This window comes from Crinia signifera, chromosome 7 (assembly GCF_055691185.1).
Source record: "Crinia signifera chromosome 7, ASM5569118v1, whole genome shotgun sequence".
NCBI lineage: Eukaryota > Metazoa > Chordata > Amphibia > Anura > Myobatrachidae > Crinia > Crinia signifera.
The window spans coordinates 85,836,349-85,860,485 of NC_139223.1; the positions used below are offsets into that span (position 1 = coordinate 85,836,349).

At 46.1% G+C, this 24,137-nt stretch overlaps 1 protein-coding gene across 2 annotated transcripts in view; it reads left to right on the forward strand.

The window, feature by feature from the left end:
* Positions 1 to 24,137, forward strand: part of GSG1L (GSG1 like) — a 221,259-nt gene that overhangs the window by 138,713 nt on the left and 58,409 nt on the right. Inside the window, exon 3 of one of the 2 annotated variants that reach the window (XM_083153408.1) lies at positions 14,297 to 14,449. The exons of the other annotated variant lie outside the window; for it this stretch is intronic. Coding sequence (XP_083009534.1) covers positions 14,297 to 14,449 — 153 coding nt within the window. The remainder of the gene's footprint in view (positions 1 to 14,296; positions 14,450 to 24,137) is intronic. 2 annotated transcript variants of the gene reach the window in all.

The following is a 24,137-nucleotide window of genomic DNA, read 5'->3' on the forward strand; positions in this document are numbered from 1 at the left end:
ATCATCCATTCTTTGCTTTACCCCAAAAAGCCTACTTGGCTTTTTGGGCCAATTCTGTTTGGGGTTAACCCCTTGTGATAGGCGCTAATTAAAGAAAAAAAGGTTGTTTTGAATCAACATAAAATTTTGTTTAAAACTAAATCAGATCAATATAGCAGCAGGCAAATAGTATGACTGTGAACTCACACCTAATTGAGGTGTTGGATACACTAACCAGTGTATCTCCACCTATTCTTCCAAATGTTTTTACAAAAGAATGACTGCGCTCATATAAGAAAGAAAAAGTTTTGCACTGTGGACACACTCCTGGAGAAAGAATTTGAATTTTTCTTAAAACTTGAAACTTTATTGAATTACTTTTTAAAAAATAAGGGGGCGGTTCTCTCTGTGTCGGTTAAAATGCACTTGTTGCTTTAAATGAGTATACTCTAATTGAAGAAAGTTTTATTGGACTTGCATGGCCTAAAATACAGATAAATAAATCTCTCTCCACTCACTTGCCAAGAGGGAAAAAGGTATATGCCAGCTTAGATAGTGTCCAATCTCTGCTTACATGTTGCAAAAGCATAAATGTTTGAATCCATTGCACAGAATTGTCTCCACAGACTCCAGATCTGATGTTATTGGTGGCTGAATGCTGAATTAGCAGGGAGGCAGGAGGGCCTGTTCCATATTGGTATTGGTGTTTGTGTGTCCGTAGCCCTCCGTTCTACAACCCGCAATGCAAGGACGCTTAGGCGCTGACCCAATACCGAGAGTTGTCAGTCTGAAAGCCGTGTCTCTCACTCGCGGCTGGGGTCTCTTGTGTCCAGCGTCCGTTTAGCCTGTGATGCTGCAGAGTAGCGTCTCTCACCCGCCCTCTGACGGCGGCAGCACAATCTCTCTGGGTCTGTACCTTAGTAGTTGGTAGTTGGCGTATACGGATATGTGTCAGTAGCAGTAAGCGATGGTCTGGCAGATCTGGCAGGGAGTCCCTTCTTGGTCCAGGGGTGCCGGGCAAGTTCTCCCTAACGCGTTTCAGCCTAATTGGAGCTTTTTTGGGCGGGCCAATTGCAAAATATCGGTACAAACCAAATAATATTTAATAATATTACCCCGGTAGTTAGAGGACGTCAATAGTTTTAACTCACTATAAGTAGTTTTGTTTTTTTTCACCTCCTGATTGATTTAAGAGCACATGTGAGTGTATTTGTTGACCCAAATATATTTATTTCTAGTTTGCTTAGATGTTTTGAAGGACAAGATGTCGGCCAGGGGAATAGCTAATGCTTTGTTCTTTAGTTTATCAAAGATACCGTACATGTTCTGTTTCCTCTCTTAATGAATTTTAAGTACATAGCATCCACCAGGGGCGGATTAGGATTTTAAACCAGCCCGGGAAATTGGTTTGATAGGTGTGTATTGATAGGGTTAGGCTGCAGCTGGGTGTGTATGAATAGGGTTAAGCTATGGGTGTGTGTGTGTGTGTGTGTGTGTAAGGTTAGGCTGTGATTATATGTGTGTATGGACAGGGTTAGGCTACGGCTGTGTGTATGGATAGGGTTAGGGTACAGGTGTGTGTGTGTGTGTGTGTATGGAGAGGGTTAGGCTATGTGTGTGTATATGGATAGGCTGCGGCTGGGTGTCTATATAGATAGGGTTAGGCTGCGAGGGGGTGTGTAGTGGCTACTAACATGGCCCTCCAGTTGTTGAAAGCATGAAAGAAACCTGCCTTTGGGGGGAGACACACCAGACATCTTTCACCTCATGTCACGGCAGTTGAGCTCTGGATACCTCCAGTGGGGAACTCCGGTTCCCTGGATCCTTCTCATGCAGTCTTCACACCCTCCTGAGCTTCCTAATCCGCATTAGCTCCAGAAGATGCTAGGACCCGCAATTACTGTGAACAAGAACTACCAATGTTGTTTACAATTTACACAGCGTAGCCACACACACACCTCTGCATGGCCTACAAGAGTCATGGGGATCTGAGGCAGAGCCATGAGCTGTCACTCAAGTCTGCTCTGTGAAGGCACATGAGAGGAGCTGCAGGTAGCAGCGCATGCACCACAGTCCACCTGCAGCCATTTTGAACACACACAAAAGCACCAACCCCTGCCCCACTGACAACTCTCCCACACACAAAGCACCAAACCCCCCACTGACACCTCTCACACACAGCACCACCCCCTCCCCCCCCCACTGACACCTATCACATACAGCAACCCCCCCACTGACACCTCTTACACACAGCAACATCCCCCCACTGACACCTCTTACACACAGCACCACCCCCGCACTGACATATCTCACACACAGCAACATCCCCCACCACCCCTGCACTGACACCTCACACGCAGCACCATCACCCCCCACACACACACACACACTAACACCTCTCTCACACACAGCACCAACCCCACTGACACACAGCACCATCCTCCCGACCCCGACAGAGGGTGTCAGAGAGAGAGAGAGAGAGTGACAGTGCCATGTAGAGAGATAGGGGGGAGGAGGGAAGGGGAAGAAAGGAGAAAAAGAGGGTCAGAGAAAGAGATTAAGAGAGAAGTGAGAGAGATGGAGGTGGAGTGACAGAGGGTTGAGAGAAACAGGCAGAGAACATAGGCGATAGGGTGGGGATAAGGAAGCATGGGAAGGAGAAAAACAAAAAGTATAGAAGTGGGAGAAGGTTAGAGAGGGAGGTGTTAGGGAGAGCACAGGGAGATAAAGAATAGAAAGAGCAAGGGAGCACAGGGAAGAGATGGAGGGGGAGGAGGAGCACACAAGGGAGAAAAAAAAGGGGAGAGATCAGATGACAGGAGAGAGGGAATAAGTAGGTGATCATGGGAGGGATAAAAAGAGGAAAGAGGGAGAAGGTGGGGTAAGTATGGGTGTGAGGGAGTGAGTAAGCAGGGTAGCGAGAGTTAAAAAGGAAGGGGGTGGAGGAAGCAGGGAGGTAGAAAAGAGAAGAAAGCAGGTGACCCAGGGGAGAGAAAAAGATGAGAGGGAGAGCCAGGCATCATTTACTTGCTAATTTAATCCCTCCTCCACCACCAGAGGGCACTTTTCCCACTCTCTCTCCCACACCGGGCACCTTGCAACACCTCCGAACACAAGGTACTTTGCCCTGCTCCACCCCAGTAAGATCTGTGCACCGCCCTCAGGAGACTCTGATGAGGAGACCTGCTCCCTGCCTCTGCCGAGTATTGTGCTCCCCGGCTCACATCTGCTGCCGGGTCTCAGCCGCCACTTCGGCATCTCCTGCACTCCCTCTTTCCTCTTTTTAGCCCTCGGTCACTGCTGCCGCCAGGCCTCTTGCACCCGAGGTCATCGCTGCAGCCATGCCTCCAGGTCTCTTGGTCACTGCCACAGAAAGGACTCCTACACACCTGCTGATGCTGGGCCTCCTTCTCCCTGGGTCATTGCTGCTGCCAAGCCTCCTGCGCTCCCGCTCACCACCTGAACTGGGCTTCTGCTGGTATCCCGCAGCTCCCCCGTGCAGTGCGTACAGGCGCTGGAAGCAAGATGAAAGGTCAGGTGTGAAGGAGTCCCAGCTGCTGACGGGTGGGGGACACCCAGCATAGTTTGTGAAAAAAAAAAACTTCAAGAGGGTGCAGGGGATAGCCTGCTGGGTTCTCGGGCTCCCCAAACTGCCAGGCCCCATTGCAGCTGCATCCTCTGCACCCTCTAGTTATGCCACACAGCACCCCACCCCCACTGACACCTCACACACAGACCCCCCACCACCACACACACTAACAGCTCTCTCACACACACACACACACACACACACACACAAAGCACCAACCCCCACTCCACTGACACCTCTCTCACACACACACAAAGCACCAACCCCCAGACACCTCTCACACACAGCACCAGAACCCCCTCCTCATTGATAGATTTCACACACAGTACCATATCTCCCCCCCACGACACCTCTCTCACAAGCACAGAAAGCCCAACCCCCGCCCCCTTCCACTACTACTCACTGTTTACATCAGCAGGCTCCAGAAGCTAGGGGACAGATCAGTGGCCTGAAGCAGCGGCGAATGAGTGTTGAGCGGCACTCACTGCTAATTCTCCTGTTTTGCGGCGGCGCCTGCAGCCTAGGCCTGTCAGTGCAGCGGGGGGGGGGGGGTGGGCGGGATATGGCTGGAAGAGTATACACGCTGTTCTGAGTTTATTAGCGTATCTGCTCTTCCAGCCACATCTCGCCCCTCCCCTCCTGCCAGGCTGATCGGCCAGGCTGATTGGAGACTCGGCGCTCACCTACTCTGGTGGTCTGTCTACTGATCTGTAATTAGCCACGGTCTTCCCCCGCCGCTCTCAGCCTCACCATCTTGGTTTTGGGAAAAAAAATCTAAATACCGATGAGTTCCCGCGGCCAAGCCAGGGGGGAGAGCAGCCTCTTTTAATATGTTATTGGCCAGCCCACCAGGAAATGGTCTGGTTTCCCACCAGGGCCAATCCGCCCCTGGCAACCACCTGTTTTCCACCCTCTTCGTGGTTGCTGGATTAAAGTAAAGCACGTAGAAATTGGGAATAAGGAAGGGCATTTTTTAAAGGCAGTGGATGTGTACTACTTGTCATCAATACGTTTATTTCTATTTGTTGGCTTACTAAATAATGAGGTTGACAGGCTGTCATCTTTTCTGATTAAAGTTACATACAAAAAGTTATCTGTCATCCTATACATTATGAATGTATATTTCACTGGGCTATCAGAAGTATTGTCACACTCAATAATTGCTTTGAAAGCATACTCAGAAGCAGGGGCGCTGGAACGTTTTTAGGTTGGGGGGGGCAAGATATAATCTCATTTTGGCGCCCCCTAAATTGCTATATGTTACCCCCGGGCACTATACACACTGGCAGCGGCATATACACGTGGGCATTATACACAGGGCAGCGGCATATATGCATGGGCATTATACACAGGGCAGCGGCATATACACGTGGGCATTATACACCGGGCAGCGGCATATACACGTGGGCATTATACACCGGGCAGCGGCATATACATGTTCTACCCTCTTGGTACCAGGGAACTTTTAGCATTAATTGCCCCATGGGCAGACTCACGATTAGGTAGGTCACACTGGATCGCGGCAGACGGTCGGCTGCTTCTGCTGCAGGGCAGTGGCTGGTTACACTGGAGATGGGCTGTGGGTCTGGCACCCCTGCTGGGACAGAGGGCTTCTTTCCTTTACTCTCTCTCTTCCTTCAAACAAGGCCAGTCACGCCGAGGCCCTCAGCTCGGTCTCCCTCTGACACTGATGTGCAGTGCATTCTCCCCTCGCTTCAGTGGGTGGCTGTTAGGTAGCGGGGTCATCGCCCTCCCGCTCTTTGGATGCGGCTGGTGGAACTGGGCACTGAGGGTTCTCTCCTCCCTAGCCGCCTCTCAGTGAGTGGCCGGCGGTGCTAATACTGGGGGAGGTCAGCGGGGGTCACAGACCTCTCCGCACTCCCTCTGTCGCCTGGCTGCGGCAGTCCCCGGCGCCGCGTCTCCTCACGCTGCTGGAGGTCGGCGGGGGTCACGCTGACGTCCCCGCTCTGCCGCTCAGCCTCCCTCTCTCCGGTGCACGTCTTCCCGCTGCTGGTGCTGCCCGTCTCGCCCTTCAGCCTCCTTCACGCTGCACACTGCTCTTGTCTTCCTGCAGGACCCTTCCTCTCTTCAGCCAGCCTCTTCCGCCCGGTCTCCTCTCATCTGGTTAGTCTTCCCCCCCTGTCACTCACGCAGCACCGGGTCAGGGTGTGTTAACCCCGCGCGCGCTGGAGTGTACTTTTCCGGACCTCCCATTAACCCCTTCTCTCCTGGGGCTTACATAGGCGGACGGGCGGGAGGCTGGATCAAGCTTAATCAGCCCACCGCCCGCCTATATTACTGATTAATCAGCCGCCCGCCCGCACAGCTGCTTTAGCGCCTCAGTAATTTTGGGGGGGGCAAGCTGCCCCCTCGCCCCCCCCCCCCGTTCCGGCGCCACTGCTCAGAAGCCCTCCTTATAAAGAGGTAGAAGGCTAATGCTTGGTAAAAAATAAGTCTTGTTGGATCATGAATGCATTTGCAAAAGATGGGGACACGTTGGACCCATTGCACATTCTGATAGTAGCCCTTATTGTGAAATAACTAGTTCCACGTTACTACTTCTAACAGGAGCACAACATGTTGTAAATACGGACCATTGTACTATCTACTGTTAGTAAGAAGTAACTCAGTAGCTTGTAACCCTAGTTTTTGTGGGATGCAGGTGTATAACTTGACCACATCCACAGAACATAAATAGTAATCACTGGGTAAGCCAAATAACTTAGATAGCAAAAGCAGTAAGGTGTTTGTGTCCTTGAGAAGAGTAGGATGGGCTTGTACACAAGGTTGCATATAAGCATCTAAATATATTGAAATTGGTTGATAGAATGTACCACAATAATTGGATGCCCTGGTAGCTTAGTTGGATGTTTATGAATTTCAGGTATCGTATACAACAAAAGTGTAATGGAACATGTTACATTTAAGGCTATATTGATGGTTAATGAAAGAGAAGACCCTGTGTACAAGGTTCTTGTCTAGCTCATTTTTGAAGGTTAGGGTTGGGTCATGCAGCAATTTCCTATATGTACTGAAGTCCCCCAATTGTCTCTCAATTTCTTTTGTAGTTTGTCAAATTCAAGGTTATGATAGAACCTCCCTTATCTACCTGATGGATAACAGTATCATCATATGTCTCCAAATCTTTAAACACCTTCCTTTCTTGGACCATTGAATTTCAAAATCTAGGCTTAGATACAGTGGCGTAACTACAGCACCGCAGCCCCCGCGGTCGCGGGGAGGTGCTGGGTAAGTGCGGGCGCCGGGGGGCTGCGGTGCTAGTGTAATGCACCATCCCCCGCAGCGTTACCTATATTCGCTGCGGTGGTCCCGACTCCCCTGGCTTCATTCTGCTATTGCGACGGGCTACCATAAAATGTCCGCCCCCATAGAGCAGCCAGTTCTCTGAAACTGTCTGCTGTATGGGGGCGGCCATTTTGTGATGGTCCGTGTTTCATATCAGAATGAAGCCAGGATGGGAGCCGGGACCAGCGCAGCGAATACAGGGGGGGGGGCGTGGTTTATTATCGGCGGGGGGGGGGCGTGGTTTATTATCGGCGGGGGGGGGGGGGCGTGCCGAAATGATAGTTACGCCGCTGGGTAGGGATCATACATGCCACCTGCTGGGACTGGAGGTAGGGATCGTGCATATTACATGTAAACCACTGGAGAATTAGGTTTAACACTAATAGTATAATAATAGCTGGGTACTGGTTAGAACAAAGTCAACAACCTTTGGTCAGACTCACGGCAACGGCTACCATCCATGCTGCCGGAGTGACTGACAGCGGCATCCAGTAGCCCCACAACCAGTGTGTCTGGGGATATGTACAGTAACTGCAGTGGATTTCTGCGCGTTACTAACAATCTGCAACCAAGCACCTGATCACCAGCGATCTTGAAAACATTGTTTCCTGCATTAGGGTCTGCACATGTATCAGAGAGATTCTCTGCTAGGAACATTGCAATAACACTGTATATGACTAACAATAAAACTATATGTTTTGAAATAGGATAATTCCAAACTTTATGTGTATTGTTACACTGTTGTGGATTCACTGACAGGGCAACAAGTACACCCACTTTATATTATCTGCTACTCCTTAACCAGCCAACCCCACTAAGAATTAAGGCGCACCACAGCTATATTCATAAGGTCAAGAAATTCAGAGGCAGAGGCTGCCTCACAGCTGCACAGACAAGTTTTTGCAGCGCCGCTCTATGCATTTATTTCTGCACGGAGCTTCTGCTGGGGTGCCGGACGGGGTCTCTACTTCATGCTCCAGTGACCGCTGGGGAGAGCCAATTGGTGAGGTACAGGGTGGGCTCCCTGCTCTACAGCCTGCTGTGACTGTGGGAAGACATGCAGGGAGATGTGCCCCCCCCCCCCCCCCCACCGGCTTTCCACTTCGACCACTGCACATATTTCTACTATCCCATCCCTAGCCTCACAGGAACTAAAAACTCCCACTAAAAACTTACATGTACCAGTATATCATCTATCCACACACATGTATAAAAACTTATAATTTAATTGCCCTGTTTAGGGGGGGGGGGGGCACAAACTTTTTTCGCTGGGGGGAGCAAAATTTCTAGTTACGCCACTGCTTAGATATCTCTGCACCCTTGCTGATTCAAAAGTTTTAGGCAGGTGTGAAAAAAATGTTGCAACGTAACAATTATTTCAAAAATTGAAGTGTTAATAGTTTCTTTTTAGCAAATAATAAAATGCAAAGTGAATGAACAGAAGTGAAATCTAAATCAAATCAATACTTGATGTGACCACCCTTTGCCTTCAAAATAGCATCAATTATTCTAGGTACACTTGCACAAAGTCAGTGATTTAGTAGGATTCTCGTCAGGTGTATGATTAACCAATCATACCAAACAGGATGATCACTTTCATATGTAGGTTGAAACACAGGCATTAACTGAAATAGAAACAGCTGTGAAGAAGGCTTAAAAATGGGTGATAGACATCCAAACTCTGCAACATACTGTAAGTCAGGGGTGGGGAACCTTTTTTGTGCCAAGGGCCGTTTGTATGGGGAAAAAATCCTTCGGGGCCATAAGTAAAAACTTATCTTACAAATTGTCCTGCTGCAGCCGTCCCACGCTCTAGCGGCTGCCGCTGAATAGGACTGACAGTCTCCGGCTGCTGTTGATTTAATAGGAATCTCACAAGAACTACTGACCTCTTGTGAGATTTCCCCTGTACTTGACACCCGGCAAAGCCGCCGGGTGGGTGGGAGGTCCATGGCCCCCGGGCCTGAGGTTGCCCACCCTGCTGTAGGTGATGTTGTAGAAGACAGTTTCACCTCTCACCTGGCAAGACTAAGCACAGCAGCAAGATACAAGATATTTATACTGCATCAGCAAAGGTCTCTCCCAGGCAATGCTTTCAAAGCAGACTTCTGTTTCAAGATGTAACTTGTTCAAGTCAGTAGTTACAAGTTAGGTTGAACTCAATGGACTAATGCATTTTTTCAGCCTTAATTACTATGTCACCGTGTTACTATGTACTGTTCAAGTTCTTTTGAAGAAGCACAAAGAAATGGGCAACATTGTTGTAGATGCAGTGATCAGTCAAGGAAAGTTAGTGCATCAGGCTAAAGATACATCATGCTAAATTCCCTTCAAAATTGGAGATGTAGTACCACAAGCGCACAACTGTCAGAAACCAGTGGGAAATAGGTATACTCATCAACTGTTCAGAGAAGTCTAGCCATAGGTGGTCTTCATGGAAGAATTGTGCCAAAAGCCATAAATTTAATGTGGAAACAAGGCCATGGGTCTCAACTACGAACAAAAACATAGCAACTGGGGAATTAGAAATTATAGCATGTGCACTGTACTGATGAGTCAAAATGTTAAATATATCAGGGCTGGAGGACACAGCAAAGCACGGTGAAGGTTCCTTACCAGTTTGAGATGCAATTCAGCAAATGGAGTTGGGGATTTGGCCAGGATTAAGGTATCCTTAATGTTGAGAAATACATGCAGATAGTTATCCATCATGCAATACCAGCAGAGAGGTGTCTAATTGGCTCCAAAATTATTCAGCAGCAGGACAACCACCCCAAACATACAGCCAATGTCATTAAGATCTATTTTCAGCATAAAGACCTGAAAATGATTCTATGGCCTCCACATTGACCTGATCTTAACATCATGAAGTCTGTCTAGGATTACACAAAGAGACAGATGGATTTGAGCAAGCCTACAGCACTGTACATCTACATAAAACCTGTGGTTAATTCATGATGATTAGAACAACACCCCTGCCAAGCTACTTCAAAAAAAGCAAGTGTAGCTAGAATAATTGATGCTGGTTTTGATGCAGAGGGTGATCACACCAAATATTGATTTGATTTAGATTTATCCTCTGTTCATTCATTTTGTGTGCATGATTTTGAAAAATAACAAAATGCATAGTGTATAGATATGGTAATACTTATATTATAAGATGCTGCTTCTATCACAAATATCTACATTACCCAAATACAGTAAAGGCAAATTAAAATGTGTAATAATAAAAGTAATATTACTTAAAATGTAACACAAGATAGTAAATAATATAATCACCTTTAATCATACACACAATGGAGGTTATTCTGATTGCATCACTTCCCTGCACGTTCACACAGGGAAGTGATGTTTCGCGACTGTGCATGGACATAAATATTACTGTGCATGTGCAGCCGGTTGGTGCGAGCGGGCATGGCAAATTGCTTATTCGCCGGCCTGTTTGCACCTAGCAGTGTGGGCGAGTGGTGGAGGCAAGGAGTTGCGCCCATGGGAATGCCGGTGATGCGGTTGCGGGGGGCAGGCAGTTGCCTGCCCTCTTCCTGTACAGGGAGCCCGCAGATCTAAGACATCAGAGAGGTGTCTTAGATCTGCAAGAGACTGCAAAATCATTTGATGTTCGGCGAAATTCGAATGCTTTTGTCACCGCATGCAAGGATGTGAATGGATGTTTATGCTAAACATCCATTTGCATGCATGTGGGGATATTCGGCATGCGAGCAGGGGTGGGAATTCATGTGGGCAACAGGGGGAGCACATAGATGACACGCAAAGCTGCGAATTTCACAGCTTTGCGTGCAGAGCCGGCCTTATCCAATTTGGTGCCCTAGGCAAGATTTTTTTTTGATGCCCCCTAGCAGATGATACCACCACAAAATTTAGTGTTTACACACAAAAAATAACATGCTGGTTTATGACATTTTTATTGTTAAAGAAACAGGTGCTAAACGCAATATATATATATATATATATATATATATATATATATATATATATATATATATATATATATATATATATATATATATATATATATATATATATATTAGTGTAGGTATCAAGATCAAGTCCCCAGACTCAAGACTCACAGTTACACTGGCTGGCTGGAAGAATCACAGGGGCAAGGCACAGGCGCTGATGATGGTGGCGTTTCACCTGCCACCATACACTCCATTTGCTGCTGCGTGGCTCACTGTCGCTGTCCCTCCTCCACTACTCCCAGCACGCGCCGCGGCGGCTGGAGGAGGTGGGACAGAGTGTGGGATGTGAGGGCGAGCACTGAGCCGCCTGCCGCCTGCGTCACCGCGTGTGTCACGTGGGGGTGCGCCGCGGCTGGCCGGGCGGATGTGAAAACATTAAGCTGCGCCTGCGCCCGACATCATTGCGAGGGCAGCGGGTGGCGGGCAGCGGGCGGGCGGCTGCTGCGGCGTGTGAGCCACTACCGTACAGTACGAGTGTGACCTACGGTATGTCTCCCAGCCCCAGCTTAACGCAATGCTGCCCCTAGGCATAGGCTGCTGCCCTAGGCAATTGCCTAGCCTGCCTATGCCTAGGGCCGGCCCTGTTTGCGTGTTCACCAAATTAAGGGAAAAATATTAATCAATAAAAACAATTATAACCAAACAACAATAAAATAATAGAGACATAAAATGTTTCAGGCTATACTGTAAGTATAACACAGACTGTAAAAACAGAGAGAACAATTTGGCAGTAGGCAGTGGTGGTTTTTACCTATGGTCTGCAGAACCCCAAGGTAAAATCCGCCACTGTAATGAAGACAGATGCAGTCTGTGAGACTGCACTGGCTTCACTGTGACTGGCAGTGACTTCCTATTGGAAGCCCGACCTGCCAGTCACCAAGGCATTCCCTCCGGGATGCCTCTCTATGGCAGCCCATAAAATCCTGGGATTGCGCATGCGCAGTACCTACGTTGGTCTTGGTTCCTGTCATCTGTACCTGTTCCTGTCATTTGTACTGTGCATGCGCCATTCCCTGCACCTGTCATCTTAGTACAGGTGCCGGGAATGCTGCCACTGTGAGTGGCAGGGAACAGAAGGAGCTGCTGCGGCGGCAGGAGGAGGTACAATGTAATCTAGTCTAGAAAAAGAAGGAGGGAGGTGATTTAAAAAATCATATTCCCCAAAAATCACGGAATTTTTAAAAACACAACAGTTAGCCTCTTTCATGCGACAAAAAGCTCTGTGTCGTAAATAGATGCAAGGTGTTGAAAATAGAATGTAATTCATTCCCAATTTCAAGAATGAATCCATACAGGATGCAGGATGATATTGTCGAAGAGTCCTGAATAGCTTGTATGTATTGTAGACTCTGGTTGATATGACAACAGCTAGTGACAATGTGTTATTGCACAGGTGTCCACCTGTATATAACACTATGCTGAGACTGTATCGGTATACTATGCATTGTCATTTCATAATTAGTGCCATATACACCTTCCAACAGCAAGTACTGTGACTGCAACACAGAAATGTTACACAACACCCTGAACTGACAAGTTATTGATTAGAAAAAGAGTTATCTGTTCATATAAAAGCTATTTGTTTACAATAATAGTTTTAGCTATGTATGCACATTTTATTTTTTCAGATTATAACTTAGAACTGTTCATATACAGATGGGAGCACCTCTCCGCCAGTGCTGGGAATCGCCAGATTCCATTAGCTTGTGATCGCCGGCAGAGAGGTGCTCCATCTGATGGGGATACGCAAGCATCTCACACACACGTGCATCCCCGTGGACAAGGTGGCGGGGTTTAGGGGGGAGTTGGGGTAGCTGCTGGGGGCATTGGGGCAGCTGCAGCGGGCGGCAGAGGGCTCTGTTGGAACAAGGAGTGCAAACTTCTCCTGCACGCTCCCTCTTCCGGCTCCTGGCGGCGGCTAGCAGTTGGCGATTCAATTCACTCAGACGGGAGCTGCTCCATCTGTATTGTTTTCATATAAATTAAATAATTAAGACACATTGAAATCAAACAGAAGTTTCAGGCATGTCAATTTTGTTTTGTCATGTTTCACAAAATCCATCATACACAAAGGTGAAGTGGTCTATACAAGCAAGGCAATAAAGTCGTTATTTGAATATTTTAAAGTATGTTATGTGTTAATACTAGTAACTGTATTACTAATAGTCCGTATGATGTAAATATAAAGTATGTAAATGTATTTTGCGTTCCCTGACATGTATACACATTCATATTTACAATAAGTCATGTGACACAAGTGTTGGGGACCGGTCTAAATATACATACAGTAATTTGACATGTTCTTTACTGATTTTCTAACATTTTTTCATGTCTTTTAAATACATTGTTGAAAATATGCTGTGTATCTAGTGCAATATAAAATTTACCAATAAATAATAATGGGAGAATTGAATTAAGAGTGATGCAAAATGTCTGGCTCCAGGGTGATGAATGGGCGACGTGTAGTGCGCACATATCCTGTACTTTCGGTAGGCTCAACCTGTGCATTTTACTATGCCCCTCTATGGGACTATGAGTAAAATGCATGATGCAGGGGTTAAACAGGGGTGATGCAGAGGCATAATAGGAAACTTTCTATAGGAGGGTACAGTCCAGTCGGTGTATAGGTTGCTTGGTGAGCACAAAGTTGGGCAATGTGGGGGGCGTGGCTGTAGCACTTCCCTCCCATTTTTCCAAGAAAGCGTTGCATAGCAGGAGCAGGGTTATGATGAGGCGCTAAGACACAAAATGCCTCTTCAGGCCCTGCTCACTAGTTTTCTGTAAGAAGGCAGCGGGGGAGGGGGTGCACGAAAGATACTTACCTACTTTTATGCTGGTGGGAGTAGGGGCATTTTAAGACAGGACAAGGCCTGTGTGTAGCCTCCTCTAGCCAGGCCCCCTTCCCCCCTTCTCTCTGACAGGATTAGCATGGTCTGAGCACTAAAGCACTCAGACCCTACTACGCATGCACAGAGCTCTGGAAAAATGTGTCGATTTCTGCAGCAGCAGTATGGAGTCTAAATACTAAAGTGCTCAGACTCCATTGCGCAGGTGCAAATCGCCGGGAAAATGGCACAGTAGTCTCCTTCTCTGGGTGAGTTTGAAGAAAAATGGGTGCAGCGTGTGCGGTGTGCACTGCACCGATTGTAAATACACCACTGGGTGGGGGCACCACCTGATTTTCAGGAGCATCCTGGTAATTCTGGAAAAATAGACTAGCATGCTTAGGGGCAAAGTATAGCTCTGTTGCTGGCGTCCCAACACTTTCACAACTGTACGGTATTGCCCCTGCATCACTCCTAATTAAAATGACCTTTAATAGTGAGAGATACAAATGTAATGATAAATGTTTACCTGCTTATCTTAGCAAATTTTTTTTTGTTTTGTGCATAATGTGTAAAGCTCATTTCAGAATGTTGTTTGTTACTGTTATGTGTTCCAGGTGTTCTCTGGCTGTCCGTGGTGTCTGAAGTGCTCTTCATTTTACTTTTAGTCGTGGGATTCAGCCTTATGTGCCTAGAATTCTTTCAGTCAAATAACGTTGTGGATGGTCTGAAGTTAAATGCATTTTCTGCTGTCTTCACTGTGCTTTCAGGTAATCTAGAACTCATATTACACACAAGATATAGGGGGGGAAATACATTCTGAAAACAATATACTGTAACCTTTCATGTGCATCTGCTATGATAGAAAATGTAGCATACATATTGGTGTTATATGAGGTTACTGTACAGACTGTAAGACCTTTGCTGAGCGTTGAGGTAATCACAACAGATGGCATGCTGGGGAAGCCTTACAGAATGAGTTTTCACACACGTAGCCCGTGTTTTATGCCAACACACATGGATTTCCACAGCAATATGGTGTCTTATGCAAGGACCTTTCCGGTCAGGTTGCAGTTGGCATGCCTTATAAACACAGAACTTCTAAAATAACACTTCATTTTGCAGAGAAGATATTAAAATGAGCTCTACAGGGAAAGTTGAAAATATATATATAAAGCCATCACATTGTTTTATTAATAACAACAAGGCATTTAAAATAAATCATTTTGACGCTTGTGTGCCAGTGTTTCATGGCTGCTGAATCACTTTGTTATGGCTGAGCTAACAAAAACTAGGAACATTGAACACAAATGCCATTTGTTTTGCTATCAAGGGAAAAAGAGTAAAATCGTTGTCGCACTATTTCTAGGTAGCCAAGAGCATTGTACTTACACATAGGCCAGATATCGGCATATCGGTAAGCTGAATTTTTTTTACAGAAATCGAAAAGGTCATTGGGCATCATTCTGGTTGGCACAGTCCCCAGCATGTTCGCACGGGGACTGATATTTCTGTTCTGCGTATGCGAATATTCCCATATGCACGTGTGCAGGACTTCTATGCGGGCTCCTTCGCCGACTTGCATAGTCAGTGCTCACACGGGTGGGGGGCGGGATGGAGACGCCCTGCGTTTCCTGGGGGTACCCATGAAAACACTGAGTGCACTCAGAAAAATGTTGGCCGTCCCCATGCAAATGCAGGTGGGCAACTGCATGTCAGGGGCGTGCTGCTGATGTCACAGGACATCAGCCGCCTGCCCAGTTCATGGATTAGGATGCCGCAAGTCTAATTCAGCCCAGACTGACTTAGATTTGCAAGCACTCTAGATATCATTCGATAGTCAGCGACCATCAAATGATTTTGGGACTGCATGCTACCCCACGAATGGATGTTTATGCTAAACATCCATTCACAAATTGGAGAGGATATTAGCTGGGTGGTGGGGTGTGGGCATTTACATGCCCCGTGGGTGGCATTAGAAGGCTCAATAAACAGCAAAATACCTCTGCTTAGCGAGCCAACAATAATGACCTCCATTGGCCATTCCAGCTGTCAGCACTAGGACTGGGTATTCCTAGAAGGGAGTTTAGCACATTTTTTTTAGCCTGACACCCCTAGGGAACATGTAGCACAGCCCTAGATTCAACTGGTCTAGGACACTGACTGTAGCTTTTAAAGCACGGTCAAAAATGATGGTTGTTAAACACCGTAAATAATACCCCTTGACCTCAAAACAACTTCATAATAACATCTCCACTAATGTCAGTGATGTCATTTCCTGAGCGTTCTGACATCTACTGGGCATTTCATGGAGAGAGATTATTCAGAATTAAATAATATATGTCACACAGAGGCCTGTCCCATCATATAACATTGTGTATAGTCTATCCATCACAGTATATATCAATCAATAAGGCAAAAATCTTATATTATGTAATACATATTCCAATATATAATATCCCAAAAAAGTGCAGAACAAAGGACATGGTACCTTTATGAGTTAGACTTCAAATACAGTAAGCTAGTACACAAATTACCTGTTGCTTAAATATATGTGATCCAACGTTTTAACTAGACAGTGACTTATAATTTCACCATCGGTACTCTTATGCTTAAAGACCCTTAACACTTAACTTAACTTACTTAACTAAAATAACGACACGGACACAAGTGCTGGCGTTTCCAATAATGAATGTCAAATTTTGACAACTGACTATAACTATAAATATTGGTGGTGGCACCAAACAACGGTCAGAGGAAAGAAAAGGGGGGGGTAGGATCACCATAGCATTCACACACCGCTGGTGATCAACTCTCCCAGCCAACCACCCGGGTCGGTGGTGGCAGCCATCTTCCGTACAAAGAAGTATGGCTCATGACAATCGATGTCGGGAGTGCGCACCGACTAATCTCACACTATTCCAACTACACAAATGACCGTTCTTTACCGCCACCCAAGAGAAGAATTAGAGACAGAAAAAAGGGAAGGGAGGGCGGGGAAATTTCCCAGAGAGGCAGACTTCCTAGATCACTAGACCCTTCTAACCTCACTACTCCTCCCCTAACACCCATTGGCTGCCAGCAGCAGCACACTCTGAATGACCCTACCAACTGTTAACAACTTCAGCATAAGAAACCTTCAGTGATTTATGTCACCTCCAGCTTACTCAGCCATCGTTTTTTCTAAAATTCGCCATCGGTACTCTTATGCTTACAGACCCTTAACACTTAACTTACTTAACTAAAATAACGACACGGACACAAGTGCTGGCGTTTCCAATAATGAATGTCAAATTTATCTTGACAACTGACTATAACTATAAATATTGGTGGCGGCACCAAAGAACGGTCAGAGGAAAGAAAAGGGGGGGTAGGATCACCATAGCATTCACTCACCGCTGGTGATCAACTCTCCCAGCCAACCACCCGGGTCGTGGTGGCAGCCATCTTCCGTGCAAAGAAGGGTATGGCTCATGACAATCGATGTCGAGAGAGTGCATCCACTAATCTTACACTATTCCATCGACACAAATGACCTTTCTTTACCGCCACGCTAGGCCCTAAACCGCAGCACCGCCACCAACTAGAATACGCTCAGCACCAGAACCTTAACCATAAAAAAAATCAGCCAAAAACACACCTGGGCTCAGATGCACTCCATCCTCCCTATACAAGCTCCTCCCTCTGAAAGGTGATGCCATCATGCCGGATGACACCACCTCCATTCGCCAACATATAGCGCTCCACAGCTGCTTTCACTTTCTTACGGGAACTATCCACTCATGGGCAAGATCGTGCCGACCTGCATACACATCTGGGTATCATTGCAGACCACACCAGCTTAACCATAATAGCACAAACTGAAAACTCAAACATGCATACATGGGGAAAAAGAGAAAAGGTTTTAGGACCATGGCACCAGACCTTGAGGCACAAAACACAAAAACCCCCGGAGTAATCTTGCAGGTACACCATGACAAATTATAATTAAAGCTGAATTGTGCCCCCGGGGGAATGTGAACACACCTCAAGACCCCCACAGTAGGTTGACGAGTGCTTATGCGTCCAGTGAACCATGATACAGTAAAGTGACAGAGAAAGTTGGCCGAATGTACCTGCGAAAGACTGCAGAGCGCCATCGACCCAGGGACTGAATCTCTGCGTCGAACGACCCCCCCACAGCTGCAGACTTAGCATCCCCGATCCTAAAGGAATGCGACCCAAACTCCTTCGGATCGAGGCCCAAGGCCCCCAGCGCCCGGCCCAGGACATGACAGAACTGGTACCTAGTAATCGGCGACCCATCCTCATGTATCAACCATACGCCAGGGCGCTTGGGGCACACCGGTGCAAAAGCCAAAGCAAACTCCACCGGGCACACCCCTTCAACCGCACACGGAAGCAAAGACAGCCACCGTTCCCTACCAGCCTGATCAGTCTTGGATCATCGCATGTGACAAAGCACCGAATCCTCCTGGACCACCACATCGGTCACATCCCACGGCGAGGGGGCATGCCTGGACAGTGCCACCAGCTCCCCAACCCCAAAGGCCCCATGATATGCCATTGCGTATGCTAACCGAAACAGCAGCACCTCGTAACGATGGTAGCATATGTCCCGGAGGGCACTCAACAGTGGTGGAAGCAGTGCAATATCGATCGGACGCCTTTGGTCGGAGACTACCGGTGCAGCCCACTACCAGCCCGGCAACTCCCTAGAAATCCCAAAAATGACGAGACGGGTCAGCCCGCACATACAAGGAGGAAAAGAAAGAGACGCCAGAAAGCACCCGCCTCACAGCGGCAACAGAATAATTCAATGAATAGAGATGCCAAACAAAGGCCACCATAGCCGCCCTAGGCATCTTACCTGCCTGCTCGGAGGATAGCCTGAATTGCTCACACTCATGCAACAACTCCTGGTAGCATCGCAGAGTCCTGGGCGCGATGGCCCACATAGCTAAGCCCTCCATGTTGGCCTGATCATCTGCCAAACATTAGGGGGACAGGACTCACCAACTAGACAAGCAGCAGAGCCCGATCACCCCTAGATAGAGCATCAGCTATAGATTTCTCCACCCCCGGCACATGCCTGGCAACAAACTGGAAGTTTAGCAGTAAACCGAGACCACCCCTTGCAGCCGTTCAAGCTTATCAAGGGGAAGTCTGCAGCAGCCGCGTACTGTTTCTATCTCTATCCCCAAAAAAAGACAGGCATGTGACCGGCCCCTCTGTTTTGTCCGTAGCTATCGGCACCCCTAAAAAAAAAAACAGTCTCTGCACCAAAACCAGCAGCGCGTGGACCCAGCAGGCCCCATGCACAGGAAATCGTCCAAATAATGCGCTAAGCCGGACTCGCCCGATTCCCTTTGCGCGCACCAATGTAAGAAAGTGCTGAATTTCTCAAAATAAGCGCAGGAAATCGAACAGCCCATGGGCAGGCATCTATCCATGTAGAACCAGAGGGAGGGAACCGGAATCCACCGCTTGAACCGATCCAGCGACCACCTCGCGGCCGGGGGTGGTAGACGTTCCTGGGGTGCCCAGCCTGGAGGCCGCACCAACGCTGTCACCACGACCTCTCCAACTGGTAAGGGTCCAGGCAACACTGGGGACAGCGCACTGACAGCGCCCTGGGAGGATGGTAATCCAGAAAAGGGTGGGAAGGACCCTGCGCCTGCGACCCCGATGGTAGCACCTGAAGCGGGAGCTGTCCCAAAAGGGAAGTAAGCAAGGCCAGCAACTGCTGCGCTGTCGCCACCGGCTGTGTGGATGGGGGGGGGGCGGAATCCACGCAGCCGGTGGTGACAGCGCAGCAGTTCCACGGGTCCCCGCCTGCAGCCCCGGCGCCAGGAATACATGGCTGCGTCATCAATACAACTACCATGCGCCCGTGAAACCCACACCACGGAGCCGCAACCCCCCGCCGGACGCCGCAGCCCACCCGGACACACGAGTAGGCCTGCCTGACATAGCTAGCAGCAGCAGCAGGGAGAAGAATATAGAGAAAGGGACAGACTAGACAGAGAAAAGATAGAATAGTAGGAGGAGAGGAAAGAAAAGGTTATTCAAGTAATGTAATGCAAAAACGCTGGAGCAGGGGAGGCACGCTTCCTACCTGATCCAGAAATTTCCCAGAGAGGCAGACTTCCTAGATCACAAGACCCTTCTAACCTCACTACTCCTCCCCTAACACCCATTGGCTGCCAGCAGCAGCACACTCTGAGTGACCCTACCAACTGTTAACAACTGCAGCATAAGAAACCTTCAGTGACTTATGTCACCTCCAGCTTACTCAGCCATCGGTTTTCTTTGCAAAACAAAGCTTTGTGGTGTATTACCTTTTCATTTATTTATATTTTATATATTCACAAAGGGGAATTAATATTTTAAATGTGCACATAAGAGATTTTCCTGGTATAAATGAATAGAAAACTGTTCAATATAATAAAAATAAAACATGCAATCCGATGGACACTACAAAGTACAGCAATACATAAATCAAATAATTATGTAACATTTTGGGGCGATCAGATTCTTTTTCCAAACCAGTGGAACACCAGTAGACAACTGAATAATACATCTACAAGTTTGGTAATAAGCAAAGAAAGCCGAGAGATGTGACTCCAGCAAATTCATAAGGGATATGATCATAAAGGTTAATGAATTCAACAAGTCCTGTAACTATGCATACTGTTACCAGAATTGCACAGACAGAAAACACCACGATATCTTCTCGTTTACCAGTAAAAATATATCCTGCACTCCATGTAGAAGAGAAGAACTAAAGTCTTCAAGGGCTTAGCTGAAGTTGAACAACACTTGTTGACACTGCCAGATTAAGGCTAACGAGGGCTTTGAACATTAAGAAAGGCCTAATGGTTGACACTGCAGGGTTTTTACCACTGCCTGAGGTGTGTTACTGGTAATGTGGGGTCATGAACAATATTATGGGGGTGTAGTCTATATAGGGATTATGGGTTGTGGCTAGCAGCACCTTGGAGGTGCTAGCTCCTACCTTCATCCAATTTAATTTCCCTTTCAACTATTCCCTTATTTAAATAGTGTAATTAGTAAGTCTACTAGGGCAGGGGTTCCCAAACTTTTTTGAATCATGGCGCCCTAGAGCATCAAAATATTTTCAAGGCACCCCTAGGCCAAATGCTTCTTATCGAGAAATTCAGAAAAAAAATATTGAATTAAGTGCATTGTGTTTATATGTCACAGTTATGTGGTGAGGGGCAGGATTTGCTTCTGTTTGTCCACATATATTATGATTGGCAGCCACTAGCACTGGTTTTGCCTGGTACATTGACCATAAATAATATCAATTGATCCTGGTCCACCAACCCAAGGCACCCCTGCAAATGTCCTGAGGCACCCCAGGGAGCCTAGGCACACAGTTTGGGAACCACTGTACTAGGGTATAATATCCTGCTTAATGTAAATTTAGTATGCCAAAAAAGGAAAATGGCACTTAACTGCATGTTTAGCAATTATAGGGTTTTAGGCCTAACCAGCGTATTCACTTATCACAGCAATTTGCAAGCAGTAAGTAATTATATACTGCCTGAGTGTATCAAAATTCAAATGCAAGGAGAAGAGTTTGGAAACGAACCAGTGTTTGCAATGTGTTTGAAGTTTAGTAACCACATTAGCAGTCACTTCACTCCTTTATTGGGACCCTGACTATGAATGTGCAGTGGCCATTGCTGAATAGTGCTAACTACATGTTCTACAATGCACTTTAATCATAAATGTTTTCTATATATTTATAATATATATATAGCTTAGCATTCCGACGGCTACCACGGACTATTGTAAATAAATTGCACACCAACTCAGTAAGTTTCAGCAACGTTTCAATGTTATTCACAACATCGTTATCAGGCTTACAAACATATGTAATTACATACCTTAAATAGAACACCATCACCACAGTGACAAACCGCATTTCCGGACGCGGGACCTCCCACTCGGCCCGTCGATGCAACAAGGACGTCATCAGGCAGATGCCGTATCCACGGACGCCAGTGATATCATTTTTGCTCCCTACAATATATACACTGAAAAAATCCCTATTGAGTGCCGCTGCCTGTTTCTTCCAATTTCTCACCTTTGATCCGGAGGGCACCCGGGTGATTTGGACCCAGCTTAAGGAGTGCCAGGCCAACCACGCCAGCTATATATATATATATATATATATATATATACATATATATATATATATATATATATATACACCTATGTATAGATTAGCATATCAGTCAATTTGTTATGTTTTTAATTTTTTTCACTTATAATTTGTTTTGTTCTTTTTCTTTGTCGTATATTTTTGTTTGCTTTATAATGTTCATTTTATTTTCTTGCACAGTGGTTTCATTTGTTCTGAGTTGACTTCTTTGTTATGGAATTTTTTATATTACTGTTGATTCACTTCAATCATCTAGTGCAAAAGTTCCAAAGCGCGGTCCTCAAGGCCTCACAACAGTCCAGGTTTTAGGTATATCCATGCTTGGCAGTAGGTAACAACCATTTGAGTGCCAAGTGAATTTGTCAAAAATAAGTGTGAAAATTGAAAAAGCAAACATTTGCATAGATCATAATGACCTGTAATGTTTACCTTATATAGGAAATATAATCTCTTTTTACAGAACAATTTTTTATTTGAATTTATATAACAAATGTGAGTGACACTGGCATGTTTAGCCAATATTTTGCACATCTCTCACTGAGATGTTGACACTCAAAGGGTTAATCAGTACCTCAGTCAATTTTATCTAACCTTCTGTGCTGAGCCATGGATATGCTTAAAATCCAGGACCATTCAGGTGCCTTGAGGACCGCACACAGTGTCAGACTGAGGCATGGACAGCCCACCAGGGAATGTAGTGGTGGGGCCCATGGTTAGGGGCATGCACCGTCTTCAAAATAGGTGTGGCCAGAGATAACATTGGTTTGCCTAACCATGATTAGAGAGTGCATGGTACAGGCCCCTTAATAAGTATATATAGTAAATACTTGTAGCTAATGCATGATAATGTACCAGATAATGCACTGTTTAAAATATGCCATAGTGCTGTGGAGTATAAGGTATAATTCAAGTACAAGTATGGAACATGAGCTTTACGGGAGGAGGTGGGTCCACAGATAGCGATGCCCACCGGGTTTTTTTTACTTCACTCCTTCTAGGACAGTGCAACCCTGACTGCATATGGCAACCTCTGATCTAGTGTTATGTTTACTTTTATATCTTTTTCTAGTTCCTCTTGGTGACATTTTGCTGTCGTAAGTGGCCACCAGTACCTCTTCTGGTTGTAGGGACTGTGCATTTCTGGAACGCATGTGGCTTCTTGTATTGCTTCACCACATTTTTTGCAGTACCTTTCCTTAGCGTTTTCTGGATGCCATTCTTTCCAGCCTATGTCCATGGGTTTCAGAATGTTGAATGCATGCGAATTCCATTTCTTCCTGATTTTCCAATTCTGGTTTGTGGATTTTGCCTGTCGATTCAAGTGTTAATAATGGCACTCCACATTATTTTGCATCAATTTGCCTATTTACAAAGCGCCGTACAAGCAAAATAACCACATTAATATTTTTATTTTTTTAAACACCCACTTTAAAATTAAACCTCCGCTTATTTAATATTAAAAACATACTCTAGATCTGAATTACCACATAACTCATCATTTCTTGATCCCTTAGTGGCTACTTGGACCCACCACTAGTGTTACTGGTAGAATAAAAGAACACCAAAGTGGTCTTATGGCACATGGAAGCATCTGTTTGAACATAAGGGGCAGATGGCATATAAGGAACACGTGAAGGGATCTGATGGCACCTAAGGGGCACATGGAAGGGTATAAGCAACATTTAGGTGTAGTAATAAAATAAAATAAAAAAAACAAAGAAATAAAATGGTCACAGTAATACTGCATCCAAAATTGAGAAATATGGATTTATTTCCTCTAGCATTGCCCATTCTCATTCCTTCCCTTATACAGTATATTTTACACACACACATGCACACAAAAATTGCATTTGTGACCCCTCACCTTGCTTTAAAAAAAGCATACATTGTACTGTATTTTTAAGATTTCTTCCCCAAGACCACTTCTACTTTTTTCCTTATTAAGTATGTGTGTAATTATTTTGTGTCCCTTTCTTTTGTTGCGTATATGTTCGTTCCTTTATTCAGTTTCTTCTGAATAATTGTTGCAGGGACTCCCCCTTGCATGCCATACTCAGCAGGAGGAGGGTACTTAAGCCAGAGACAACTGATGCAGCACTCATTGTTTATCTATCACAGCTGGTGCCTGGCACTGGGGAAACACCTTTCCCCTGCACTGTCATTTAAAGTTAAGGTGCCCACACACTAGAAAGATCTGTGATCTTAAGATTTAACTTAAGATTTCCCTTGAACTCCCCATCAGTCCAGGACAAAAGGTACTTTTT